The 12,210-nt window shown below is 34.6% G+C and overlaps 1 protein-coding gene across 2 annotated transcripts in view; it reads right to left on the bottom strand.

The window, feature by feature from the left end:
• SLC25A40 (solute carrier family 25 member 40) overlaps positions 1-12,210 on the bottom strand; it is a 55,727-nt gene that overhangs the window by 11,585 nt on the left and 31,932 nt on the right. For both annotated transcript variants that reach the window (XM_025379805.1, XM_025379806.1), the window contains 5 exons: positions 11,076-11,135; positions 9,275-9,381; positions 5,012-5,079; positions 2,996-3,120; positions 1,756-1,929 (listed from right to left, as the gene is read on the bottom strand). In XM_025379805.1, the coding sequence (XP_025235590.1) occupies positions 1,756-1,929; positions 2,996-3,120; positions 5,012-5,079; positions 9,275-9,381; positions 11,076-11,135 (534 nt within the window). The remainder of the gene's footprint in view (positions 1-1,755; positions 1,930-2,995; positions 3,121-5,011; positions 5,080-9,274; positions 9,382-11,075; positions 11,136-12,210) is intronic.

Genomic DNA, 12,210 nt, shown 5'->3' with positions numbered 1-12,210 from the left:
GTCAGAAACATTAACCAGTGAAACAGATCCATGCATACGTGAAAATGTTATATGACAGAGATAACAATGCAGATCCCTGGAGCAATTATGGTTATTCAATAGATCAGGGTCCACAACCCCAGGGCTGAGGATTGGTACTGGTCTGTGTCCTGTTAGGAACTGGGCTACATAGCAGGAGGTGAGCGGCGGGTGAGTGAGCATTACCTCCTGAGCTCCACCTCCTGTCAGATCAGCAGTAGCAATATATTCTCATAGAACTCTATTGCTAACTGCACATGTGAGGGATCTAGGTTGCGTGCTCCTTATGAAAATTTAATGCCTGGTGATCTGAGGTGGAATAGCTTCGTTCTGAAACCAATCTCACACACACACACACACACACATATACACACACACACACAATTTTTCCAATCATGGAAAAACTGTCTTTCACAAAACCAGTCCCTGGTGCCAAAAAGGTTGGGGATCACTGCAACAGGTGATGTTGGGACAACCAGCTATCCATGTGGGAGGAAAATGAAATTTAAAACCTACTTCAATTTCAAAACCCCAAATCAATTATGAATAAATGAATGCCAATGAAACAGTGCCCAATCTTATTAAAAACCAGGGAAACGCAAATTAAAGTCAGATACCACTTTAAATTATTAAACAAAAATTAAGAACTTTGACAATAAAAACACTGGAAGGGGTGTGAAGCAGCAGAAAATTTCATACATTGCTGGTAGGTAGGTAGATCACACAATCACTTTAGAAAAGAGTTCTATATTACCTAGTAAAATTTGAAATGTATGTATGTATATGAACCAACAAATCCAATATTGGATAAACTTTCAAAGGTGCACCAAGAAACTGATTAAAAATTTTCATAGCAACATTGTCTTAGTTGTTTACTCACATATAAATGAGTAAAAATGAAGAAAACAGTTTCCTATAACACAAGAAGGAATCTTAGGAAAATTTTTTAGTAAAAGGGGATTTTCAAAAATAGGCAAAACTAACTAATACAATGTTTGGCAATAATATGTATGTGGGAAAACTAATTCTTTTCATCAAATGAATGGCATTTAATATACTGGTTACCACTGGGGTTGTGACAGTGAAAGAACATATTTGTGGTTTCATGATTTTTAAAGGATATAGATATTATTATTCAGAGTTTCTCTCTAGATAAGTATTTCTTTTGGGTCTTAAAAACTTCTATAACCCACAGGGGAAATGCCATAGAGTATGTACATTATATAAGTTACTGGTAGATTTGTACTTCTCACTTTCCATAATTTTCTCCCTTTTCATAATTGAGTAAGTAGTACAATAGCCTACTTGATCTGTAATAGTCTTTCACAGGATAATCATTTAATGGGGAGATGTTTATTTTTAATAACTGAAAAAGTAGGAGGCCATATAATTCCAAAGTGGTCTTATGGATTCTATCCTTTGATTCGTAGTTGTTTTACTTATCTTACTAATTGTTTAGAATAATACTAAATGACTTATTTAGAATGTTAAAGGTACTTTGCATTCTCTGAATATGAATACCTACTAATTAATGTATAAAAACTAATAACAAGCTTGAATAAAAACTATTCATTCAATAAAAGCTTGTAAAGATCTGAGAGCCCAACAATGAAAAAGGAGTTTGTGGTCACTACAGACAATAACTTACCTTTAATGGTAAAGCGTTAAAAATCTAGTAACAGTAATATTTAACAAAGCTACGTAAAATTGAGTAGCTACAAATAAGATAAATCCTACCTGAGAAAGGTACATCTCTAAGAACAGTAGGAGCCCAGCCCCTCCAAAGGGAAATCCAACCATCTTCAGATACTTTCTTGCTGACAAATCGATGCAGTTCCGTGTAAGAAAACTTCTTGGACTGCATCTTGGTTCTAATCAATTCTAGTGGACTTATCACAGTTACTGCACCAACTAATACAAACAAGTTTAAAAAAAGAAAACAAAAATAAAGCCATGTACTATGCAAATACACATACTGTAAAAATTAATATTCATATATTTTATGATTTTTATTTTTTATTTTTATTTTTATTTTATTTTTTTTTTTTGAGACGGAGTCTCGCTCTGTCGCCCAGGCTGGAGTGCAGTGGCCGGATCTCAGCTCACTGCAAGCTCCGCCTCCCGGGTTCACGCCATTCTCCTGCCTCAGCCTCCCAAGTAGCTGGGACTACAGGCGCCCGCCACCTTGCCCGGCTAGTTTTTTGTATTTTTTAGTAGAGAGGGGGTTTCACCGTGTTAGCCAGGATGGTCTCGATCTCCTGACCTCGTGATCCACCCGTCTCGGCCTCCCAAAGTGCTGGGATTACAGGCTTGAGCCACCGCGCCCGGCTATTTTATGATTTTTAAACTTTTATTCTATAATGTCTGAAAACCTTAAAATTAAATATCTAATGATGTCAACATAATTGACACAGATTTTTCCCTTGATAAAAGTTATTTCTTAAAAGTCTATGTTCATATATCTTACTTTTTCTGGTTTCAACTCTCTCAACGGCAGTTCCAGAAATGTTGTAATCAACCAGAACTATGAAAACCAAAGCCCATTCCAGTTACTGACCCAATAAATCCCACTCCCATTTAGCAGAGTAAATGTTCTTCTGTATAGAGTCAACTTTCCTTACGATCAAACTCTGAATCCCAAAGTTTTAAGGAAAGTGATTCAGAACTTTGGACTGAATCATGCATGATCCCACGTGATACCTCAGAAGTTCAGGTGAATCAGAACCAACTCTGATGTCACTCTAGAAACTCTGTCCATGATTTGACCAAGATAGGCTGAGCCCATCTCATTCTGATGGTAATCACTATTCCATATGACTTCTGGAGTATCTATCCTATATTAACAAATTAATATAAACTATAAGGCAAAATATATCATACTAATATTCTATATATTGTACAAATTATCTGTGAATGTCCCAACTTAAACAGAAGCTCTAAACAGAAATCAAAATGAAAATAAAGATTTATTACTCACATCTGGCTACAATTCCAGCAACAATTGGTATGTAGGTTTCATTTTCTCCTAACTTAGATCTCAGAAGAGCACTCAATTGATCATAGCAGGTAAAATAAATAACTGTGGCAGGAACTGCCATCACTCTGTTAGATCACACAAAAAGATTTGTTCAAAATTATCAAAAGATTCCACAGTCTTAAATTCAAATATTATTATATAAGCTAAAAAACCCTTATATTTTGTGTAAGCTAAAAACCACAACAAATTAGCCTATGAGATCAATTTTTCTTTTATTTTAAAAATGGTTAATACTTAGTAGGCAGTAAAAAGATATAAAGTAGGCATTTGCCATCCAAAAGTTTGCATTCTAGTTGTGAAGACAGTTACAATATATAGCATTAAATAAGTGCTAGCATGGTGGTGGCACATGCCTGTAATACCAGCTACTCAAGTGGCTGAGGAACTAGAATCACTTGAACCTAGGAGGCAGAGGTTGCAATAAGCCGAGATCATGCCACTGCACTCCAGCCTAAGGGACAGAGCAAGACTGTCTCTAAATAAATAAATAAATAAAATAAAAATAAAACAAATAGGAAAAGACAAATTAAGACAGACATTTCATCTCCTTGACTTGTTCTGTTTCTGGTTGCCCAGATCTTCTTTCTCATTCATAATTACCATAACATCAGAATCAGCAAAATAAAAAGTACATGAGAAATTGTAAAACATTTTTGAACTATAGACCATATATCACTCCTGCTTGTAACCAGACATAAATTATAATTAACATCATCAGAATTACATACACTAATTTTAAGGGAATTCTAATGGTATACTATTTTAAAAGAAATTGTTAAAAGGGAATTATTAAATTCAAACACAAAGTTGCATGTACTGTCATGTCGATAAATATTAATGCAACAAGAAACGAGTCCATGTTTATGATATAACTAAAGAACATTCACAGACCATAGTCTGGAATGCCTAATCTTATATGGTGGACTTTGCTGCTGAGAATTTAGGAGCAGGACTGACTGGTGAGGTATTAGATCTGCCACTAACTTCAAACCTTAAGCATTGTTTAAAATAAATGTCTCAAATTGACTAATTTCCTCCATTAAAAATATAAAGTCCTTGGGAATAAATGAGACAGCAAAAGCCAAGTTACTATTTTAGATTTTTACATTTAATATTAAGAGTTTATCATGTTAATTCATGTAATCGCTAGTTAGTAGACAATTAGAATTATCTGGAGAAAGTATACATTTTGCAATATATCATACAGCTTTAGTAAAATGAACAAATAGACATCAAAATTTTTATTTCTGAACATGAAAAAAATTACCATATGCTTGTGTAGCAAACACAACACAGCAGGCTTGGTTGCTCAAACCTTGTATAACTTCAGGAGGGCCTATGTGCATGCCTGACGTCTGTACAACTCGTGGGAATGTATCCCCTGGAGTATTCCCTATTAGAAGGTTTTTTGGACATCTGAAGCACTAAACCAACTTGTCTAGGTTGATCTGTATACTGCGATTTATAGTAAACTTCTTTCCTTCTGTGGGTTTAAAGTTTTGCTCATCACAACTGGCCTCAAAGACAGAATGTGTCCATACAACCCATGCTCAATAAAAGCCCTACACTCAAAACTCAAATGGGTTTCCCAAGGCAGAAGCACTTTGTATACTTCACAGTTCACTAACAGAAGGATAAGCACATCCTGTGCAATGCCATAAGGGAGGACTTTGGAAGCCCATTTCTGGACAACTCCTGATGTGCCTTTTTCCCTTACCGATTCTGTTTTGTATCCTTTTCCTATAATAAACCGTATCTGTGAATATAACCTCTTCAGGTCCTGCAAGTCTTTCAATACATCATTAAACATGCAGGTGGCTGTGAGGCTTAAAAAACAATACCTCAGAAAATGAAAGCATTCTAATATTAAAAATGCAAGACTTTGTCCAACCATGCTGATTATAGGATAAAATAACAACCATTATTTAGTAGAAAAAACATTAAAATTCAACTTACAGGGTAGGAGGAAGGCCACTCCATAGAGATTTAATGCCCTCATTTCGAATGATTTTTAAAAAGGCATCCTAAAATTATAATAGAAAAAAGTAATCAAAATATATCTTTAAACCTGATATACAAAAATTTATAGTGATGATTGGTAATTTGATTCTTTCAGGTATTTACATCTAAAAAAATTAGCTTTTTGGATTTATGTCTGTTCTTTTTAAAAAGGGAATTTTAACACAATTAAAATGAAGCATTTCTGGATGATACTAACTTCTTACAGAATAAAGTCTATATTACTCAGCTCTAGATTGTTCTAAGAGCTTAGAAAAAAAGCTTTTGAAAAGATTATTATAAGAAAGGAAGGAGAGCAACAGCAGAGAATTGGTTAGATAAACTCTCCTAAGCATGAAATCAGAGAAAATATTAAAATGTGCTATGTGAAATCTTTGGAGAGGAACCTAAAGTAGGCAGAGCTTCTATTAACAGACAAACTCTTATAATTTGATAACAAAAAGATAAAGTAATTAAAAATTGGCTAAGGATTTGAATATATATTTCTCCAAAGAATACACACAAATGGCCAATAAGCACATGAAAAACTGTTTGGCTGCATGCAGTGGCTCCGGCCTGTAATCCCAGCACTTTGGAAGGTGGGAGACCCCTTGAGCCCAGGAGTTCAACATCAGCCTGGGCAATATAGTGAGACCTTATCTCTACAAAAAGCTAAAAAATTTGTTGGGCACGGTGACACACTCCTGTGGTGCCAGCTACTTGGGAGGCTGAGGTGGGAGGACTGCTTCAGCCCAGCAGGGAGAGGCTACACTGAGCTGAGATCACACCACTGCACTCCAGCCTGGGCAACAGTGAGACTCTGTCTCAAAAAAAAAAAAAAAAGAAAAGAAAAATAGAAAAAGGAAAAATGTTCATCATTGATCATTATGAAAATGCAAAGCAAAACCACAAATGAGATGTCACTTCATACCTACTAAATAAGCTAAAATTATAAAGACAGACAATAAAAAATACTGGTGAAAATGTGAAGAAATTGGAACCCTCAGATGCTACTGGTGAGAATACAGAATGGTGTAGCCTAGCAGTTTTTCAAAAGGTTAAACATAGTTATCACATGGCTCAGTAATTTCAACTCCAGTTATACTCTGAGAGAAATTAAAACACATATTCACATAAGGTTATAACCAAGAGAAATTAAAACACATGTTCACACAGAAACATGAATGTCCACAGAATTATTCCAAAAAGTAGAAACACCCCAAATGTCTATCAAATGATGAATGGATAAATAAAATGTGATATATTCACATAATATTACTTGGCAATAAAAGAAATAAAATACTGATACATACTACAACATGGATGAATCTTAAAACACTGTGCTAAGTAAAAGACGTTAGTCACAAAGGACTGCATCTTTTCCCAGGAAAAGGAACCCTAGTAAGACAGAAAACCTTTAGACAATAACCACTCTACTTTAACCAAACAACAAAGTGAAACTTGTGGCACCACCCAGACCCGTATCAGCAAAGGCTAAGTAGGTAGCCTAGACTTCCATCAATGTAAGGCTGACAGAAGGTCAGTAAGGAACCAAGACTTTTACCCCTACCAGGTCAGCAGTAAGGCTCCTTCATCCCTCTGCTAGGGAGGTATCACAGGAGGAATAGTGGAGAGTCAGTACTTTCACCATCGACCAGCAATGAGGCTACCCCACTACACCGTCAGTGGAAACCATGTAGAAAGCCAGAACTCCCACATATGCTCAACAGTAAAAGAGGTCTTCCCTCACACTGTGTGTCAATAGAGGCTGGGTGGGGAACCTGGACTTCTAACTCTACCCGACAGTAACAAGGTGACTCCCCTATGGAAGCAATGTCAGAAAAAGACAGCTAAAATGGAATGTTTTAAGTGAGATTAAGAGTTTAAGGGAATGCTAAAAAATGTTCAAGTAACACAAAGGAAGGCAGGAAAAGCAAAACAGAAATAGAAAACAGAACAAAGAAAATTTAAAAAATAATAAGAGGCTTAAGTTCTAATCTATAATGCATTACAATAGTTAAACTAAGTATACTAATTAAAAGATAAAAACTGACAGAGTGAAGTTAAAACATGACTCAATTTTATGCTGTCTAAAAGAAATTCACTTCAATTATAATGTCATAAGCAGGTTGAAAATGGATTGAAACACTCAACACATTAAAGATGTTATTCCCCTCCAAATTAACATACAAGTTGAATGTCATTCCAATACATACCCTAGCAATATTTTTTTGTAAATATAAACAGGATCAAGCTAAGATTTATGTGGAAAGACAAAGGAACTTTGGGGATAGCAAAAACAACTTCGAAAAAAAATATAAGGACCAGATGCCGAATCTCACGCCTGTATCTCAGCACTTTGGGAGCCCACAGCAGGAGGACTGCTTGAGCCCAGGAGTGTGAGACCAGACTAGGCAACATAATGATACTCTGTCTCTACAAAACATAAATCACAGTGGCACACGCCTATAGTCCCAGCTACTTGGGAGATGGAGGTGGGAGAATCTCGAGGCATGCAGATTGAGGAAGCAGTGAGTCATGATTGCTCCACAGCACTCCAGCCTAGGTGACAGAGCGAGGCCTTGTCTCAGAAAAAATAAAAAGAAATATAAAAATAAAGTAAGAGGAATAAGTGAATCTAATTTCAAGACTTACACGTGCAATAATTAAGACTGTGGTATTGACAGAGTGACAGACAGAGATAAATGGAACAGAATAGAAAACTCAGAAATAGACACACCTAATATGCCCCGCTGATTTTTGACAAAGGTGCAAAAAGCAACTCAGCGGAGGAAATAAAGCCATTTCCACAAATGCAAGTGGACATCCATAGACAACAACAAACCAACCTCAATCACAGTCTCATGCCCTACATAAAACTAACTCAAAATAGATCAAGGACTTAAATACAATTTTTATGAAAAAGTCTTCAGAGTGTAACAGTAGACAAAAAGTTCTTAGCCTTGACACCAAAAGCATGACCTATACAAGGTATTAATAAATCGAATTTCATAACAATTAAAAAGTTTTACTCTGTGAAAGACCATGTTTAAGAGGATGAAAAGACAAACTAGAAGTGGAAAAAAATATTTGCAAACCAAACATTCAACAAAAGACTAGTATCTAGAATATATAAATAACTCAAAATTCAACAGTAAAACTACAATTTTATTAGAAAAGGATCAAAAGACATGAAGAGCCTTTTTACTGAAGAGGGAAATAAGCATATTAAAAGATGTTCACCATCATTAGCCACTACGGAAATGCAAATTAAAACCACAACAAGATATCTCTATGCAGCTATCATAATTGGTAAAATAAAAGTAGTGACAACACCAAAACACTAGTGAAGATGCGGAGAAATTGGATCAGTCACACAGTGCTAATGAAAAATGTAAAATAGTAGAACCAGTATAGAAAACAGGTTAGGAGTTGCTTAAACTCTAAACATGTAATTACCACATGACTCAGCAACTGTATTCCCTAACCCATTTTTCCCAGAGTAAGTGGATGTTTGTAGCAGCTTTATTCATAATAGCCAAAATCTGGAAAAAAACTCCGAAAACAAACTGTATTATATCTGCACCATGAAATAATCTATATTATGAGCAATAAAAAGGAACAGATGATTGACACATGCAACACCTGGATGAATCACCAGGTAATTATGCTATGTAAAAAATGCCAACCCGAAAAGGTTATATATGTTATGATTCCATTTATATAACATTCTTGAAATGACAAAATTACATAAATGAAGAACAGATTAGTAGTTGTGAGGACTTAAGGAGTTGGTGAGAAAAGGGAAATGGGTGTGGCTCTAAAAAAGGAAACAGGAAGAATCCTTGTGATGATGAAGTTATTCTTTATTTTAATTGTATCAATCAATGTCAAAATCCTCGTGGTGACACTGTATTAGTTTCATAAGATGGTACTACTGGGGGAAGCTAATAAAAGGGTACATGAAATCTGTCTGTATATATATTTTTAATTTTATATTATCTCAAAATAAAAATGGTCAGTTTTTTAAAAAGTTACCTCCCCCTTTTTTACACAAAACCATGAACCTATGAAAAGGTTAACAAAGGGTTAAAAAGCAAAGAAGTAGTTCCCTGTTCTCAGTTTAATATGATTCTTCATTCTCTTGCAATTAGAAAAATCTTTCACATATAAGATTAAATAGAAAATATACTGTGATTCTAAATAATATAATCACCTTACCAATGTTCCCTGGAAATTTCCTGGCTTCTTATACCACAGTTTGTTGCCTCCTTCTTCACAGACACATAGATGATCCATGAGACCATTACTATATACAAAACATTTTCCTAGCAAAGAAGATTCCAACAGCCAACAATTACCTCACATAACCTTTATTATTTTTACAGATGAACAAATTGACATCACAATGAGGAAACTAGAAAATTATGAAAAGAGAAAGAATCTTGAAAAAGATAAATAACCATCTCTACTTTTTAGGATGAAACAGACATAATTAATTTGATTTGCTTAATGCTACTGCAATGCATTCTAAACTCAGAGTTGTTAAAAGTAACTGCAAATAGGTACTTTATGTTTTCAGAACTGTAGTAAGAAAATGGCTGGGCACAGTGGCTCATGGCTGTAATCACAGCACTTTGGAAGGCCAAGGTCAGGGGACCGCTTGAGGCCAGGAGTTTGATTTCAGCCTGGGCTACACAGTGAACCTCCAACTCTACAAAAAATTTTTAAAAATTAGCTGGGTGTGGTGGCACACGCCTGTAGTCCCAGTTACTCAGGAGACTGAAGTGGGAAGACCACCTGAGCCCAGGAGGTCAAGGCTGCAGTGAGCTATGATCACACTACTGCACTCCAGCCTGGGTCGGGTGACAGAGTAAGACCTACTCTCAAAAACAAAAACAAAAACAAAAGTACACAAATAACTTCTTTTAAGTTTTTAAGTTATCTGAGGGAATGAAGAAAGAAGACAAAAGAGGAAAACCCATTTAGAGAGGAGAACACGGACACAAATCATTTCTATTTGTCCAGAAGAAAAATCTGTGGTATGCAAGGGAAATTCAGACAAAAATAGAATCTTTTAAAAAATATCATTCTCAATGTACATAATGCCATGCTTTGTCTCTTTTTCTGTATCTGTACTGCTCAGTCTAGCCATTTGTCACATTCGACCTAATGTAGTAACAACTTTCTCTAGTACCAACTTCCTCCCACTTACTGGACTAAACTGTTGCCAAAATTGTCTTCTCTGCCCAACAGTATATAAAAATACGAAGCTGTGAATTTTGTAGTACTTAAGTCTGAGTGTTGCCTTCTGCTTTTATGGTTTTCTTTAATGTATAGGAAATTACCTTTTTAGCCTCTTCCTACAATCTACTCTTTCATTCATCTAAAATATCAGGGTTGTTCATTCCCTCTCACTGCTCTGTATTCAACACAGTGGCTTTATATCTGAGCCAATTTTCTCACAGTCCAAACAGTGTGTTTTTTGCCACTTAAAATGTGGTTGCAATGCCATTATCTTTATAAACCTATAAAATACTAAGGAATTGCTAATCTTGCCTATCTTATAAAAACACATCATTATTTGTCTCAAATTCTACATAAACTACTATCCAGAAATTAATCAAGCTATCTGATAAAATAATACATTTCCAATCACTATATTCAAGCAACAGTTGTATGATGGTCATGAATGCTCTAACATGGGCACAACTTTTGGACACGGGACTAAGCTAGATTCTAAGGTCTCTCACAAATATAATTCTGCTCTTACCTCTGAGGCACATCTACAAATACATAACCATCCTTTGCTTTAATTAGTAGGTCCATACAAATGTTATATATTTATTTTTTGCCTACACCTCATCACGTACAACTAAATGGTGAAAACAAAAACGTTTTTCATGAGGGTAAGAGGCATCTATTTTAATAAATTAGCAAAATAAATATTATGCAAACAAAAATTAACACATGAACATTTAAAAATCAAACATAACATTTTTAGGGTAATCAGTACACGTACCTTTGGGGAGTGGGTTGTTTTGGGCTTGGAGTCTAATTTTAACAACATCCAGGGGTGTCACTATTGAAGATATGTAAGTTTCAATTAGCAAGTGGTATCTGTAAATTGGATAGATGTTTTACAAAGAACACAAAATACACTGATTCATACTTTTCCTCATGGCTATATAATGGGTGAGCTTATTTATCTTAAAGTAGTCTTGAATGTAACATTCTAATTTTTTTGCCCTTCAATTTTGCTAATCAGTGAAAGACAGACTAATTACTTCTCTCATGAGTACTAACTGCTATTTGTAATATTCCTACAACTATCACTCCATTAGCAATAAAGTTGGTACTTGTAAGAAAATATGCTTTCTAATAGAAGAAGTAAAAGTTCCAAAGTCTTTGAGAATAACTTTGTATAAGTAATCAACAGTCAAATGATATTAGTCTTCCTAATCTGTCAAATTTACCTGTATCAAATAAGTGGTACAGATAATAAAAATTTGAGTACACTGGCCATAAAACATCTTTAGCACTAAATTATGTTATTCCATTTGGGCATAGCACAGTAAAGGAAAATAGTTTTAATATGCATGCTATATTTTATCCAAGTAGAAACAAATGCCAAATAATGGTTCTAAGAAAACTTTTCCTCATCTTGAGAATGACAATAATCATATTAGATGATCTCTATGAGCTTTATAACTCAAATTCTAACCTGAAAATACATCATAAGCAATTAATTTATTTGTTCTAATCATTTGTTATTTGTATAAACTACCCAACTTAAAAATCATTAAAATGCTAAACTATCACCTAACTACGTCATTTGGCTACATCTACAAGAAGCTGACTGTAAGAAACAGAAAACTGTGATCCAGAGAAATTTAAGAAATTCCATTAGTGCAAAGTAAAGATTATTTGTAATTGTTGCTAACATAAATTGGTAAAATTCTATATATTCATTATGCTAATATTTTATTCCATCTTCTTGTTTTCTATTATAAAAAGGGAGAATCAGAAAAGTTTAATGTTGATAGAGATCCAAAAGAAATCCCAGTATAAGTCCCTAATTTACAGATGAAATAATGAATTTCAAATAAAAGTTAGATTTCAACTTGAGAATGGCAAAGGAAGGACTAAAAATTCAA

This window comes from Theropithecus gelada, chromosome 3 (genome assembly GCF_003255815.1).
Source record: "Theropithecus gelada isolate Dixy chromosome 3, Tgel_1.0, whole genome shotgun sequence".
Lineage (NCBI taxonomy): Eukaryota > Metazoa > Chordata > Mammalia > Primates > Cercopithecidae > Theropithecus > Theropithecus gelada.
Note: the sequence above shows the minus strand (reverse complement) of the source record. Positions and strands in the feature narration are given on the sequence as shown.